Here is a 17317-nt window from a genome sequence, read left to right on the forward strand (position 1 = left end):
GTTGTCAGCTGTGCTCCCTGACAGAGGGGAGCGTATAGTACAGGTGGGGCGCAGGGGAAATGCAGAAAGACCTTTATTCATAACTTTACATATTACACAAGTTCAAAGTACAAGGACATACAACTACGTCATCAATAAATAAATGTTGTAATGCCTGTACCTTAGTGTAAATGTTTACGTTACGGCATTAACAAATTACGCCTGCGCATGCGCAACTGCCGAGATTCTTGGCGACTTGCCAGGTCTTACCTCCGTGAGTTGAGCTTTTCTGCTGTTGTCCTTCAAAACAAAAGCTCAACATTGAGCTGATGTGAACGTATTCACCAACGGGCTGACTTCAGAACCAATCCCAGATGAGAAAACTTTCATGAATACACATTTGCCCCAAAAAACTCGTCAGTGAAGTTGAGAAAATCATCAAATCAAAGACCAGGAGCTGGATTACTGACAGCAGCTCACAGACGGCCTCAGACTGTCTGTGCTTATGAAACTACAAGCTCACAGACAGAGTTCAGTCACAGCCGTCACACTGACTGGAGTCACATGACTTGATGGCATTATGATGAGAGCTGAACTTACATGAGTTGCACTGACTGATCATGTTGTAATGTAAATAAATATAACATTTATATTGGTAGTTCATCCAGCTGCTCATTGCAAATGTGTTTTTTCTTGTTCATATTGTGTGCGGTGAACAAATATCTTACTTTTATATTGCACTTAATTTCTGTGTTCCTGGTCTCATCAATTTGAAAGCTGGACCAAAGTGTTTTGATTTCATTCAATTAGAATTAGGCCAAATAAAAAGCCTCAAGTCATAAGTCCAGTCTGGACCGTCGTTTTCTCTCCACGCCTCAATAGGTAGATCTTGCCGGTCATGAAGGTGGAGGTCAGGGATCTTGGGCTCAAAAAGGTTGGTGACCACTGCCTTAGAGGACAGACCCCCATAGAGGACAGACCCCATAGAGGACAGACCCCTTAGAGGACAGACCCCATAGAGGACAGACCCCTATAGAGGACAGACCCCTTAGAGGACAGACCCCTTAGAGGACAGAAGAGGACAGACCCGAGGACAGACCCTTAGAGGACAGACCCCTTAGAGGACAGACCCCTTAGAGGACAGACCCCATAGAGGACAGACCCCATAGAGGACAGACCCTATAGAGGACAGACCCCTTAGAGGACAGACCCTATAGAGGACAGACCCCATAGAGGACAGACCCCATAGAGGACAGACCCCTTAGAGGACAGACCCCATAGAGGACAGACCCCATAGAGGACAGACCCTATAGAGGACAGACCCCCATAGAGGACAGACCCCCTTAGAGGACAGACCCCATAGAGGACAGACCCCATAGAGGACAGACCCCTTAGAGGACAGACCCCATAGAGGACAGACCCCATAGAGGACAGACCCCATAGAGGACAGACCCCTTAGAGGACAGACCCCAGAGGACAGACCCCATAGAGGACAGACCCAGGACAGACCCCTAGAGGACAGACCCCATAGAGGACAGACCCTTAGAGGACAGACCCGAGGACAGACCCCATAGAGGACAGACCCCATAGAGGACAGACCCACATAGAGGACAGACCCCGAGGACAGACCCCATAGAGGACAGACCCTATAGAGGACAGACCCCATAGAGGACAGACCCCCTTAGAGGACAGACCCCATAGAGGACAGACCCCTTAGAGGACAGACCCCTTAGAGGACAGACCCCCATAGAGGACAGACCCCGAGGACAGACCCTTAGAGGACAGACCCCTAGAGGACAGACCCAGAGGACAGACCCCTAGAGGACAGACCCCATAGAGACAGACCCCATAGAGGACAGACCCCCATAGAGGACAGACCCCCATAGAGGACAGACCCCATAGAGGACAGACCCCATAGAGGACAGACCCCATAGAGGACAGACCCCATAGAGGACAGACCCCCATAGAGGACAGACCCCCATAGAGGACAGACCCCCATAGAGGACAGACCCCCAGAGGACAGACCCCATAGAGGACAGACCCCATGGAGGACAGACCCCATAGAGGACAGACCCCCATAGAGGACAGACCCCTTAGAGGACAGACCCCTTAGAGGACAGACCCCATAGAGGACAGACCCCATAGAGGACAGACCCCATAGAGGACAGACCCCATAGAGGACAGACCCCATAGAGGACAGACCCCATGGAGGACAGACCCCCATAGAGGAGAGACCCCATAGAGGACAGACCCCTTAGAGGACAGACCCCATAGAGGACAGACCCCATAGAGGACAGACCCCATAGAGGACAGACCCCATAGAGGACAGACCCCATAGAGGACAGACCCCCATAGAGGACAGACCCCATAGAGGACAGACCCCATAGAGGACAGACCGACAGACCCTAGAGGACAGACCCCAGAGGACAGACCCCATGGAGGACAGACCCCTAGAGGACAGACCCTAGAGGAGAGACCCCATAGAGGAGAGACCCCATAGAGGACAGACCCCTTAGAGGACAGACCCCTAGAGGACAGACCCATAGAGGACAGACCCAGAGGACAGACCCCATAGAGGACAGACGAGGACAGAAGGACAGACCCCATAGAGACAGACCCCTATAGAGGACAGACCCCATAGAGGACAGACCCCATAGAGGACAGACCAGAGGACAGACCCATAGAGGACAGACCCCATAGAGGACAGACCCCATAGAGGACAGACCCCATAGAGGACAGACCCCCATAGAGGACAGACCCCATAGAGGACAGACCCCATAGAGGAGAGACCCCATAGAGGAGAGACCCCATAGAGGACAGACCCCATAGAGGACAGACCCCTTAGAGGACAGACCCCTTAGAGGACAGACCCCCATAGAGGACAGACCCCCATGGAGGACAGACGGGTCTCACCGAGGCCTCCTACCTTTCATGCGGTCCTCCAGGTCCTCGGGGTACCTGCTGTGGTCCTCTGGGGGCAGCTCGTGGTCCGGGCTGCCGGTCTCGGGGACCGGCGGAGGTCTCAGGTGCTCACCCGGTGGCCCCGCCCCCTGCTGGTGGCCCCGCCCCCTCAGGTCGAGCCTGGTGAAGCTGCGGGAGCTCAGCAGCTCGGTGAGGCTCGCCGACGGCAGATTCTGCTCCAGGTAGCGGAGCAGCTCCGTGGCCACGCCCCCGGGCACCGACAGGCCAATCAGAGCCCGGTCGTCCAGCTCCGCCTCCTTCGGGACGACAGACACACTGGTGATGTACGTGGGAAGACGAGACCTCGTTACCCAGCATGCTCCTTGCTCCGTGCGTCACCTGGTGGCCGAGGCCTCGCCGCAGGAGCCCGGTGACCTCCTGCTGCTGCGGGGCCTCCAGCCTCCTGATGAAGAACAGCAGCTCCCACCACTCGGCCCGGCTCAGGGGCCCGGGCTGCGGGGCCCCGGGCTGCGGGGGCAGGTAGGGCCAGGAGTAGAGGACCCCGGGGGGGCAGACGCTCCGACTCACTGGGGGAGGACAGACACCGTCAGCCCGACACGCAGACAGCTGGACACTCGGGGCAGGGGGGGGGGGGGGGGGTCCTACCGGCCGGGAGCCGGAGGGTCTCCGTCAGGCTGGAGGCCTCCTGCTGCGCCTCCTGCTGCGCCTCCTTCTCCTTCTCGCCGCCCTGGATCTCCACCATCTGCCAGTGGACCCAGTAGGTCCTGGACAGGGAGCTCCAGTAGACCTGAACACACACGGGTCAGGGGGGGGGGGGGGTCTGTGTGTGTGTGTGTGTGTGTGTCCCTCTGTGTGTGTGTCCCTCTGTGTGTGCATGTGTCCCTCTGTGTGTGTGTCCCTCTGTGTGTGTGTCCCTCTGTGTGTGTGTGTGTCCCTCTGTGTGTGTGTGTCCCTCTGTGTGTGTGTGTGTCCCTCTGTGTGTGTGTGTGTCCCTCTGTGTGTGTGTGTGTGTCCCTCTGTGTGTGTGTGTCCCTCTGTGTGTGTGTGTGTGTCTCACCTGGACAGGTGGCGAGCCGTCGTTGCTGTAGCGGAACTCCCCCTGGTCCCCGGCGCTGACTTCCTCGTAGTCCTCCAGCATGCGGACCGCCATGCCGCTCCTCAGGTGCTGCTGGACGTATTCCACGTACGCCGCGCGGCCGGCGAAGTCGGCGAGCGTCTTGTATCCGTTTCCCGTCTTCTTCTTCGGTGGTGCGGCGGGCGCAAAGGTGTCGGTCAGGGCGCTGGAACGAGTCTGGAAAATGGACCCGAGGACGGGCCCCGGCTCCGCCCCGCAGGCCCCGGCTCCTCCCACGCCGTGGGCGGAGCCGGGGGGGGGCCGGCGGTTCCGGTCCCAGCCCATCACGCGGACCAGCTCCGAGATCAGGCTGGCCATGGCCACGCTGAAGTCGAACTCTCGTTGGGTGCGCAGCCGCTCCGCTCGCTGGGCGCTGCTGGAGGAGGAGGCGGGGCTTGTGTCCGGTCCGTCAGAGGTTGACTCCGCCCCCGGCGTGTTGAGCTCGTCCATCAGAGACGTCACGCACAGGTAACGCTTCACCAGAGAGAAGAGCAGCTTCCCCGGAATCTGAGGCACAGCATCATTACTAGAGGGGGGGGGGGGGGGGGGCGCGTGTGCGTGTGCGTGTGCGTGTGTACCTGCGGCAGCTGCAGCCCCTGGAAGGAGACCCCGTGCTCCTCGCAGGACGGCGTGTCGGTGAACAGCTCCAGGAGAGTGCAGCGGTTCTCAAAGTCCATGTGCTGCTCCAGGTCCTGCTGGCTGAGGGCCAGCAGCACGTGGGCCCTGCTGCCTGCAGACAAGACACAGGGTCAGAGTCAGAGCCGCCTGCCGGCCAATCAGAGCGCAGCGTTACCTGCGTCGTGCGAGGCGAGCGCCCGCAGCATCTTGCCGGCGCCGCGCCGCGTGTGCGTGTCCTTGTTGCCTAGCAGCTCCATGAGGAGGCGCAGGGCGCCGGCCTCCTTGAACACGCCCACCAGCGGGCCGATGGCGGCGTAGGCGCTCAGCACGTGGACGGTGTGCGTGACGGCGAGCGAGGAGTCGCCGCTCTTGGCCGCCTGCGTGCGGGCGCGGCGCACCAGGCTCCTCACGTCCTCCTTCATGTCCGACAGCGCCGCCTCGTCGAAGGTGGCGCCCGCGGGGCGCTCCTCGCCGCGCCGCGCCTCCTGCTGCTCCGGCTTCCTGTTGCCCAGCAGGCCGGGGCAGTTGGCGTACACGTCCTGGGCGGACATCCACATCAGGACGTTCTCCGGCTTGCTCTCCGCCGCCGAGCCGCCCGACCCGGCGCCGCCGTCGTCGATGGCGACGAGGCACCAGCGAATCAGGTACTCCGGCTGCCCGGCGTGGTTGTGGCGCTGGCGGATCAGCTCCTCTGGGAACGCCTGCAGCCGCGGGCCCAGCTGGACCAGCCGGGTCCCCTGGCGCCGCTCAACCACCATGATGCCTGAGGTCAACACAGGAGGTCAGCTCCTCCTCTATATACACACACACACGTACACACACAGACACGCGCAGTGTCAGTAGAGTCACAGGCTGTGTCTACTACCGCGCACTTAACGAAGTACACTGCAATTCAGTGCACTGTATTGCAGTGCACTGCGTCGCTGATGAGTCTGTCTCAAATGGAACACTTACGTTAACCACTTGGCGGAAGTGACGGACGCAAATCTGTTCACGGCACCCGCGAAATTAAGCCGGGAGTGACGTTTGCAAATCTGCTTGCGATACCGTAACCCTTAAAGTGATAAAATGATGCACGTCTTGCCCTCTTGTTGCCCCTTGTTTACCTTTCTCCACCCCATGTGGAAACTGCGATACCTCCACAATCGCGGCAGGAGCCTCCGCCTTCTGGCTGAAGTCGAGATGGTATATGTACATTTAATTGTGATTTTGCCTTACCTTCACAGCATTGCTTCATGTAGTCGTTGCAATTAAATTCTCCTCGCTAGGTATGCTAAATTCTCAATGATCTTTGTCAGAAGTAGCCTTCTTCTTTGCAATCCACAGACACACCATATGGAAATAAAACATGACAAATCTGTACATGCTTGTCCCTAGATTCCAATTAGTTTTAAGAATTATCCACTGAAATGATAGTCATCATCTGCTTGAATTCACACAGTAATAGGCCTACTTTGACTGACTGTACTTTTATACACATCTCTGTTGTAGTGAAGTTCACCCTGATACAGGAATCAATGAGCAATTGAACACACAGGCATATTAATTATTGTTACAAACATGCATCACTTCTAATATAAATCAGAAAACGCAATAAAAGACTACAAAACCTCAATGACAACATTTTATTGATAAAATGACTTTCATATTAATATAATCTTCCCTTCCCCTCCCCTCCCCACACTCTACAGCAGCCACCCAGTCCCAGCGGCGCTGCCGTATCAATGCTGCAATGCCACTGCTGGCGTTGCATTGTGATGGCCACAGTGACATGAGGGTGGACTTCAGGCTCACCAGAGTCATTCAACGCCCTCATGGCTGTGCTGGGCACTGACTGACCACGGTTGGGGCCCCGAGATCTCCCGTCTAGTTTTTATTTGTTGGCTTGCCAGCGCCACCTCCTATCGGGCCATCGGGTGGTGGCCCGGGCCTTCGACAGGCCCCGGGCTCAGAGCATGATGCCAGGGTCCTGAATAACAGCCCCATCTTCTATGAGCAGTCATACCCTCCACCAGGATACTGTATCCTTGGGGATGGTGGCTCCCCTGCCTGTCCCAACCCATCTGCCTCATGACCCCCTTCAGGCAGCCTGTCCACCTCCAAGCTACAACTGCTGCCTGTCAAAGGCGAGGTGTGTTGTGGAGAGGTCCTTCGGGAGACTGAAGACGCGATGGCGGTCCATCTTCTTCAAGGCCCTGGAGGTGGATGTGAGGTGCCAGAGGTCATTGGAGCCAGATGTCGGGAGGGCAGCAGAGGACCAGCACCTCCAGGAAACGTCTCTGGGGCAGGAAACAGAAAGAGGATAGCCATTCAGTGCTCTGTCCCAGACCACGATTACATTTAAATTAATACATACACGACATTAAAAAAACAACGATGATTGAAAGCTACAATTATTTCTAGAAGGACAAGCTTAGATAGCTATCGTAACGGTATTAATTATCGGGCGGCGTGTGTGCAAACGCTCGCGGTGTCATGTTAACCCGTTATTAAACTGAGCATATCCATTGTTAATCCATTATTAAAGTTGCTATTTCGATTGGTTAACAGAACAGCCGTTGTTTAACACTGTCCGATGACTGACATAGCCATCTGTCGTCGGACTTGCCGCTGGAGCACGCGCTGGAGCCGACCTGCCCCGCTCGTCAAGCGGAAAGTGTCCGATAAAAGTGCACCTTCGTCGGACTGGCCGGGTGGTGGATTAGCCAGCTAGCTTATCATAACTGCCATGCAGATCCAATGGCATCTCATGCTACCTAGGTATGCTCACTAATCTGAGAATGGCATGTTAGTAGTACATTGTAATACCAGTACAATGTGTAACTACCGCTGATACTTACATTTACGGTCTGTAGCTTCGTGGTCTACCGCTTGTGCTGTCCGCCATTGTTTTAGAAATAAAATGAAAAGCTGGCGAAAGGGCTCCTCCTCTTCCGGTACGTCGCCAAGATGGCGGCCGCTTAGGGCGAGTAGTGTCCATCGTTTACATGTTCTGCCCGTTTGCAGAGCACCATCCGGGTACTTTCAGTGCACTGAATTCTGCTGGATTTTTCAGTGGCGCACTTCGAACACTGAAAGTCAGCTCCAAGTGCTCAAGTGCGCGGTAGTAGACACAGCCATGGTGTTCATAATACTCGTCATATTACTAAATATATGAGAAGCAACGTCAGCAGATCACTTCCTCTAGCATGCTAGCTGCCCGGACACACACGCCCGGCCCGGGGACACACACACACCCGGACACACACACACACACACACACACACACACATCTCCCGACCCCCGACCGCCGCCCAGGTGAGTCGGGCTTACCTGCCGCGTCACGCTCGTCCCCGTGGTCTCGGTGTCCTCCTTGCGCGCTGCTTCCTCTTCCGGTCCAAAGTGCCGCTGTTTGTCTGGTGCGCCTGAGCTGCGCTGCTGGATGCGCATGTGCGCAGTGTGCAGTCAGGGCGCAGCACCCGGCTCTTCTTCTTCTTCTACGGGTACCTTCTCCTCCTCGTCTTCTTCTTCTTCTTCTTCTTCTTGAGAGACTTTATGGCGAATGGCATCCAACAAAAGGCGCATTACCGCCACCTGCTGTCTTGGGGTGTGGTCCCTTTAAAACAGTGGTCCCCAAACTACGGCCCGCGGGCCGAATCCGGCCCGCCTCCCCATTTGGACCGGCCCCCTGAACAATACCAGAGACGCGTTCCGATTTATTATTTTTTTCACCTGGCCCGCTGCCGTTGAGATTGCAGTGAGACGCGGAGAAAATGTGGAGTGTTGCTCTTCGCAATAAAACATCTTTGATGGGACGTGTCGCTACTCGGCCAATCAGCGTTCAGATGTCCACAGCGTTTGGGAAGTTAGGTTAGCTTGGATGTTAGCCCACTACATCTGCTGCCGTCACGCTGCACGGTGTAGCGATGCTAACAAAGTACCCGTACGTTAAAAACGATGTGATTGAGCATATTTTTAGAATCGATACTTCATTAAAAGAGCGATCAGAGCGCACACGCTGCTCCGCTCCGTTAAATGCTGTCTGCACGCGCAGCGCTCACAGCGAGTGGCGCGCGCATCCAGGATTTTTCCTGGGTCAAAATGAGTCTTCGGTGCTCTCAAAAATGTTGCGCTGCGCACCGTCTGCTCGTGCAAGTCGGGCTGTTGAGTGAGTGATCAGCAGCTGGCCGCTCGGTCCATTCGCGCACCTCACAGTTGCGTATTGATCAGACAAGAAGACACGCTTATCAACTCCAGTGTTATCCCTACTATTATAACAGGGTGAAATCCCCCCCCCCCCCCATATTTTTAGTATCGATACTACATTAAAAGAGCGATCAGAGCGCACGCGCTGCTCCGTTAAATGCTGTCTGCATGCGCAGCGCTCACAGCGAGCGTGAGTGATGCGCGCGCACAGGTGAGCACACTCTCACTTCTCATTACCCCCCCGGGCTGGCCCTCCATCAGACAAGGCAAACGTTATGTGGCCCTCACAGGAAAAAGTTTGGGGACCCCTGCTTTAAAACATATAAAATATAAACCTCTGTCCTGCCACCTTTCACCCACTGCAGTACCGCTGCTGCCCACCAGGGGAATGCAGCTCTTCACGGGAGCTTCCAGCTTCCCTTCAGTCTCCTCTGTGTCCATGGTAACGAGGCTCAGCCTGGGGTATCTAGTGACTGTGTGTGTGTTACTGGGGTATCTAGTGACTGTGTGTGTTAGTGGGGTATCTAGTGACTGTGTGTGTGTTACTGGGGTATCTAGTGACTGTGTGTGTTAGTGGGGTATCTAGTGACTGTGTGTGTTACTGGGGTATCTAGTGACTGTGTGTGTGTTACTGGGGTATCTAGTGACTGTGTGTGTGTTAGTGGGGTATCTAGTGACTGTGTGTGTTAGTGACTGTGTGTGTGTTACTGGGGTATCTAGTGACTGTGTGTGTTAGTGGGGTATCTAGTGACTGTGTGTGTGTTAGTGGGGTATCTAGTGACTGTGTGTGTGTTAGTGGGGTATCTAGTGACTGTGTGTGTGTTAGTGGGGTAGTGACTGTGTGTGTGTTAGTGGGGTATCTAGTGACTGTGTGTGTTAGTGATGTATCTAGTGACTGTGTGTGTGTTAGTGGGGTATCTAGTGACTGTGTGTGTGTTAGTGGGGTATCTAGTGACTGTGTGTGTGTTAGTGGGGTATCTAGTGACTGTGTGTGTTAGTGGGGTATCTAGTGACTGTGTGTGTGTTAGTGGGGTATCTAGTGACTGTGTGTGTGTTACTGGGGTATCTAGTGACTGTGTGTGTTAGTGGGGTATCTAGTGACTGTGTGTGTTACTGGGGTATCTAGTGACTGTGTGTGTGTTAGTGGGGTATCTAGTGACTGTGTGTGTGTTACTGGGGTATCTAGTGACTGTGTGTGTGTTAGTGGGGTATCTAGTGACTGTGTGTGTGTTACTGGGGTATCTAGTGACTGTGTGTGTTAGTGGGGTATCTAGTGACTGTGTGTGTTAGTGGGGTATCTAGTGACTGTGTGTGTGTTACTGGGGTATCTAGTGACTGTGTGTGTTAGTGGGGTATCTAGTGACTGTGTGTGTGTTAGTGGGGTATCTAGTGACTGTGTGTGTGTTAGTGGGGTATCTAGTGACTGTGTGTGTTAGTGGGGTATCTAGTGACTGTGTGTGTTAGTGGGGTATCTAGTGACTGTGTGTGTTAGTGGGGTATCTAGTGACTGTGTGTGTTAGTGGGGTATCTAGTGACTGTGTGTGTGTTAGTGGCATCTAGTGACTGTGTGTGTGTTAGTGGGGTATCTAGTGACTGTGTGTGTTAGTGCGGTATCTAGTGACTGTGTGTGTTAGTGGGGTATCTAGTGACTGTGTGTGTTAGTGGGGTATCTAGTGACTGTGTGTGTTAGTGATGTATCTAGTGACTGTGTGTGTGTTAGTGGGGTATCTAGTGACTGTGTGTGTGTTAGTGGGGTATCTAGTGACTGTGTGTGTGTTACTGGGGTATCTAGTGACTGTGTGTGTGTTACTGGGGTAGTGACTGTGTGTGTGTTAGTGGGGTATCTAGTGACTGTGTGTGTGTTACTGGGGTAGTGACTGTGTGTGTGTTAGTGGGGTATCTAGTGACTGTGTGTGTGTTACTGGGGTATCTAGTGACTGTGTGTGTGTTACTGGGGTATCTAGTGACTGTGTGTGTTACTGGGGTATCTAGTGACTGTGTGTGTGTTACTGGGGTATCTAGTGACTGTGTGTGTTAGTGGGGTATCTAGTGACTGTGTGTGTGTTAGTGGGGTATCTAGTGACTGTGTGTGTTAGTGGGGTATCTAGTGACTGTGTGTGTTAGTGGGGTATCTAGTGACTGTGTGTGTTAGTGGGGTATCTAGTGACTGTGTGTGTTAGTGGGGTATCTAGTGACTGTTAGTGTGTTACTGGGGTAGTGACTGTGTGTGTGTTAGTGGGGTATCTAGTGACTGTGTGTGTTACTGGGGTATCTAGTGACTGTGTGTGTGTTAGTGGGGTATCTAGTGACTGTGTGTGTGTTACTGGGGTATCTAGTGACTGTGTGTGTTACTGGGGTATCTAGTGACTGTGTGTGTGTTACTGGGGTATCTAGTGACTGTGTGTGTGTTACTGGGGTAGTGACTGTGTGTGTGTTAGTGGGGTATCTAGTGACTGTGTGTGTGTTACTGGGGTATCTAGTGACTGTGTGTGTGTTACTGGGGTATCTAGTGACTGTGTGTGTGTTAGTGGGGTATCTAGTGACTGTGTGTGTGTTACTGGGGTATCTAGTGACTGTGTGTGTTAGTGGGGTATCTAGTGACTGTGTGTGTGTTAGTGGGGTATCTAGTGACTGTGTGTGTGTTACTGGGGTATCTAGTGACTGTGTGTGTGTTACTGGGGTATCTAGTGACTGTGTGTGTTAGTGGGGTATCTAGTGACTGTGTGTGTGTTAGTGGGGCATCTAGTGACTGTGTGTGTTACTGGGGTATCTAGTGACTGTGTGTGTTAGTGGGGTATCTAGTGACTGTGTGTGTGTTACTGGGGTATCTAGTGACTGTGTGTGTTAGTGGGGTATCTAGTGACTGTGTGTGTTAGTGGGGTATCTAGTGACTGTGTGTGTGTTACTGGGGTATCTAGTGACTGTGTGTGTGTTACTGGAGTATCTAGTGACTGTGTGTGTTAGTGGGGTATCTAGTGACTGTGTGTGTGTTAGTGGGGTATCTAGTGACTGTGTGTGTGTTACTGGGGTATCTAGTGACTGTGTGTGTGTTAGTGGGGTATCTAGTGACTGTGTGTGTTACTGGGATATCTAGTGACTGTGTGTGTGTTACTGGGGTATCTAGTGACTGTGTGTGTGTTAGTGGGGTATCTAGTGACTGTGTGTGTTACTGGGGTATCTAGTGACTGTGTGTGTGTTACTGGGGTATCTAGTGACTGTGTGTGTTAGTGGGGTATCTAGTGACTGTGTGTGTTACTGGGGTAGTGACTGTGTGTGTGTTAGTGGGGTATCTAGTGACTGTGTGTGTGTTACTGGGGTATCTAGTGACTGTGTGTGTGTTAGTGGGGTATCTAGTGACTGTGTGTGTTACTGGGGTATCTAGTGACTGTGTGTGTGTTAGTGGGGTAGTGACTGTGTGTGTGTTAGTGGGGTATCTAGTGACTGTGTGTGTTAGTGGGGTATCTAGTGACTGTGTGTGTGTTAGTGGTGTATCTAGTGACTGTGTGTGTGTTAGTGGGGTATCTAGTGACTGTGTGTGTGTTAGTGGGGTATCTAGTGACTGTGTGTGTTAGTGGGGTATCTAGTGACTGTGTGTGTGTTAGTGGGGTATCTAGTGACTGTGTGTGTTAGTGGGGTATCTAGTGACTGTGTGTGTGTTACTGGGGTATCTAGTGACTGTGTGTGTTAGTGGGGTATCTAGTGACTGTATGTGTGTTACTGGGGTATCTAGTGACTGTGTGTGTTAGTGGGTATCTAGTGACTGTGTGTGTGTTACTGGGGTATCTAGTGACTGTGTGTGTTAGTGGGGTATCTAGTGACTGTGTGTGTGTTACTGGGGTATCTAGTGACTGTGTGTGTTAGTGGGGTATCTAGTGACTGTGTGTGTGTTAGTGGGGTATCTAGTGACTGTGTGTTAGTGGGGTATCTAGTGACTGTGTGTGTTACTGGGGGTATCTAGTGACTGTGTGTGTGTTAGTGGGGTATCTAGTGACTGTGTGTGTTAGTGGGGTATCTAGTGACTGTGTGTGTGTTAGTGGGGTATCTAGTGACTGTGTGTGTGTTAGTGGGGTATCTAGTGACTGTGTGTGTTAGTGGGGTATCTAGTGACTGTGTGTGTGTTAGTGGGGTATCTAGTGACTGTGTGTGTGTTAGTGGGGTATCTAGTGACTGTTAGTGTGTTACTGGGGTAGTGACTGTGTGTGTGTTAGTGGGGTATCTAGTGACTGTTAGTGTGTTACTGGGGTAGTGACTGTGTGTGTGTTAGTGGGGTATCTAGTGACTGTATGTGTGTTACTGGGGTATCTAGTGACTGTGTGTGTTAGTGGGGTATCTAGTGACTGTATGTGTGTTACTGGGGTATCTAGTGACTGTGTGTGTTAGTGGGGTATCTAGTGACTGTGTGTGTGTTACTGGGGTATCTAGTGACTGTGTGTGTGTTAGTGGGGTATCTAGTGACTGTGTGTGTGTTACTGGGGTAGTGACTGTGTGTGTGTTAGTGGGGTATCTAGTGACTGTGTGTGTGTTAGTGGGGTATCTAGTGACTGTGTGTGTGTTAGTGGGGTATCTAGTGACTGTGTGTGTGTTAGTGGGGTATCTAGTGACTGTTAGTGTGTTAGTGGGGTATCTAGTGACTGTTAGTGTGTTACTGGGGTAGTGACTGTGTGTGTGTTAGTGGGGTATCTAGTGACTGTTAGTGTGTTACTGGGGTAGTGACTGTGTGTGTGTTAGTGGGGTATCTAGTGACTGTGTGTGTGTTAGTGGGGTATCTAGTGACTGTGTGTGTGTTAGTGGGGTATCTAGTGACTGTGTGTGTTAGTGGGGTATCTAGTGACTGTTAGTGTGTTAGTGGGGTATCTAGTGACTGTTAGTGTGTTACTGGGGTAGTGACTGTGTGTGTGTTACTGGGGTATCTAGTGACTGTGTGTGTGTTAGTGGGGTAGTGACTGTGTGTGTGTTACTGGGGTATCTAGTGACTGTGTGTGTGTTAGTGGGGTATCTAGTGACTGTGTGTGTTAGTGGGGTATCTAGTGACTGTTAGTGTGTTAGTGGGGTATCTAGTGACTGTTAGTGTGTTACTGGGGTAGTGACTGTGTGTGTGTTAGTGGGGTATCTAGTGACTGTGTGTGTGTTAGTGGGGTATCTAGTGACTGTTAGTGTGTTACTGGGGTAGTGACTGTGTGTGTGTTAGTGGGGTATCTAGTGACTGTGTGTGTTAGTGGGGTATCTAGTGACTGTGTGTGTGTTAGTGGGGTATCTAGTGACTGTTAGTGTGTTAGTGGGGTATCTAGTGACTGTTAGTGTGTTACTGGGGTATCTAGTGACTGTGTGTGTGTTAGTGGGGTATCTAGTGACTGTGTGTGTGTTACTGGGGTATCTATTGACTGTTAGTGTGTGAGTGGGGTATCTAGTGACTGTTGGTGTGTTAGTGGGGTATATATTGACTGTTAGTCGTGTATAAACATACATAAGAAAATGTGACATGTTTACATTATTACATTTGGGATTTTAATCTGAGCGGAATAAACGTTTTATTTTGAAACGCTCGGCCGGAAGTACCTCTCTGTCCGTTACTCCCGGTTCATGGCGGCGGGATAACGGCGGACTGTCCGGAGCTCCAGCGGCACGTTCATGGGGGAACCGTGACGGAACACCGGAGAGAACTGGAGAGGAGGAGGAAGAGGAGGAGGAGGAAGAAGAGGAAGAAGAGGAGGAAGAGGAGGATAACTTTTCCCGCCGTAAGAAAACTAGTTGCGCGTGTGTGTGTGTGCACGCGTGCGTGCGTGTGTTGTGGTTTTTGCCCCGCGAGCCTTTTGTTCCTCGCGGCTCCGTTGCCATGGTGAAGCTCCATCAGCTCGCGAGACAGAGACTGTGACGTCATCAACGTTACTTTGGTATTGTGTTGATGACATGAATGTGTTCATCACTTAAAGGTGTTAATGACTGTATACAGAAGCAGTATATAAAGTTATTAACACTTTATAGTGATGAACACAATCATGTAATACATACAATAATTAATAAAGATGTATGCAGTATAAAGTACAACAGTTCCCTCTTCATTGAAAAGTACAAAAAGGCCCAAATTGTACTTCAATCTAGTAAAAAACACTGTTACTCTGTTACAAGTAGATGTCCACAGTAAACGAGTTAGTAGAGTCATGATGAGTTAGTAGAGTCATGGTGAGTTAGTAGAGTCATGATGAGTTAGTAGGAGTCATGGTGAGTTAGTAGAGTCATGGTGAGTTAGGAGTCATGGTGAGTTAGTAGAGTCATGACGAGTTAGTAGAGTCATGGTGAGTTAGTAGAGTCATGGTGAGTTAGGAGTCATGGTGAGTTAGTAGAGTCATGGTGAGTTAGGAGTCATGGTGAGTTAGTAGAGTCATGGTGAGTTAGAGTCATGGTGAGTTAGTAGAGTCATGCCGAGTTAGTAGGAGTCATGGTGAGTTAGTAGAGTCATGGTGAGTTAGTAGAGTCATGGTGAGTTAGTAGAGTCATGATGAGTTAGTAGAGTCATGATGAGTTAGAGTCATGATGAGTTAGTAGAGTCATGGCGAGTTAGTAGGAGTCATGATGAGTTAGTAGAGTCATGATGAGTTAGTAGAGTCATGACGAGTTAGTAGAGTCATGATGAGTTAGTAGAGTCATGGCGAGTTAGTAGGAGTCATGATGAGTTAGTAGAGTCATGACGAGTTAGTAGGAGTCATGGTGAGTTAGTAGAGTCATGACGAGTTAGTAGAGTCATGACGAGTTAGTAGAGTCATGGTGAGTTAGTAGGAGTCATGATGAGTTAGTAGAGTCATGGTGAGTTAGTAGAGTCATGGTGAGTTAGTAGGAGTCATGATGAGTTAGTAGAGTCATGAGTTAGTAGAGTCATGATGAGTTAGTAGAGTCATGACGAGTTAGTAGAGTCATGGTGAGTTAGTAGAGTCATGGTGAGTTAGTAGAGTCATGACGAGTTAGTAGAGTCATGTTATATATACATATATATTACATATATATGTATATATATATATTACATATATATATGTATATATATATATATTACATATATATACACTACCGTTCAAAAGTTTGGGATCACCCAGACAATTTTGTGTTTTCCATGGAAACTCACACTTTTATTTATCAAATGAGTTGCAAAATGTATAGAAAATATAGTCAAGACATTGACAAGGTTAGAAATAATGATTTGTATTTGAAGTATTAATTTTGTTCTTCAAACTTTGCTTTCGTCAAAGAATGCTCCTTTTGCAGCAATTCCAGCATTGCAGACCTTTGTCATTCTAGCTGTTAATTAGTTGAGGTAATCTGTTGAAATGTCACCCCACGCTTCCTGAAGCACATCCACAAGTTGGATTGGCTTGATGGGCACTTCTTGAGGACCATACGGTCAAGCTGCTCCCACAACAGCTCAATGGTTGAGATCTGGTGACTGGCCACTCCATTACAGACAGCAAGCTGCCTGCTTCTTCCCTCAAGAGTTCTTGCACAATGTGGAGGTGTGCTTTGGGTCATCGTCCTGTTGGAGGAGGACATTGGCTCCAATCAAGCGCTGCCCACAGGGTATGGCATGGCGTTGCCAAATGGAGTGATAGCCTTCCTTATTTAAAATCCCTTTCACCTGGTACAAATCTCCCACTTTCCCAGCACCAAAGCAGCCCCAGACCATCACATGACCTCCACCATGCTTGACAGATGGTGTCAGGCACTCTTCCAGCATCTTTTCACCTGTTCTGCGTCTCACAAATGTTCTTCTGTGTGATCCAAACACCTCAAACTTGGATTCATCTGTCCAGAACACCTTTTTCCAATCTTCCTCTGTCCAATGCCTGTGTTCTTTTGCCCATACCAATCTTTTCTTTTGATTGGCCAGTCTCAGATATGGCTTTTTCTTTGCCACTCTGCCTAGAGGCCAGCATCCCGGAGTCGCCTCTTCACTGTCGACGTTGACACTGGCGTTTAGCGGGTACCATTTAAAGAAGCTGCCAGTTGAGGACCTGTGAGGCGTCTATTTCTCAAACTAGAGACTCTAATGTACTTGTCTTCTTGCTGAGTTGTGCACCGGGGCCTCCCACTTCTCTTTCTGCTCTGGTTAGAGCCCGTTTGTGCTGTTCTCTGAAGGGAGTAGTACACACCGCTGGAGGACATTTTCAGTTTCTTTGCAATTTCTCCCATGGACTAGCCTTAATTTCTAAGAACAAGAATAGACTGGCGAGTTTCACATGAAAGTTCTTTTTTTCTGGCCATTTTGAGAGTCTTATCGAAGTCACAAATGTGATGCTCCAGATAATCAACTAGCTCAAAGGAAGGCCAGTTGTATAGCTTATATCTCCAGCATAACTGTTTTCAGCTGTGCTAACATAATTGCACAAGGGTTTTCAAGGGTTTTCTAATCAGACATTAGTCTTCTAAGGCGATAACACAATGTACCATTAGAACACTGGAGTGATAGTTGATGGAAATGGGCCTCTATACACCTATGGAGATATTTCATTAGAA

General features: G+C 50.9%; 1 protein-coding gene across 1 annotated transcript in view; it reads right to left on the reverse strand.

Annotated features, from left to right (window-relative positions):
- LOC130191138 (cullin-9) overlaps positions 1 to 8096 on the reverse strand; it is a 42467-nt gene extending 34371 nt beyond the window's left edge. The window contains 7 exon segments of the mRNA XM_056410802.1: positions 2906 to 3197; positions 3280 to 3467; positions 3547 to 3688; positions 3959 to 4522; positions 4594 to 4745; positions 4809 to 5396; positions 7946 to 8096. Of these exon segments, the coding sequence (XP_056266777.1) occupies positions 2906 to 3197; positions 3280 to 3467; positions 3547 to 3688; positions 3959 to 4522; positions 4594 to 4745; positions 4809 to 5391 (1921 nt within the window). The 5' untranslated portion in view covers positions 5392 to 5396; positions 7946 to 8096.
- Positions 8097 to 17317: the final 9221 nt, after the last annotated feature.

This window comes from Pseudoliparis swirei, unplaced genomic scaffold, assembly GCF_029220125.1.
Source record: "Pseudoliparis swirei isolate HS2019 ecotype Mariana Trench unplaced genomic scaffold, NWPU_hadal_v1 hadal_27, whole genome shotgun sequence".
In the NCBI taxonomy this organism is placed as follows: Eukaryota; Metazoa; Chordata; class Actinopteri; order Perciformes; family Liparidae; genus Pseudoliparis; species Pseudoliparis swirei.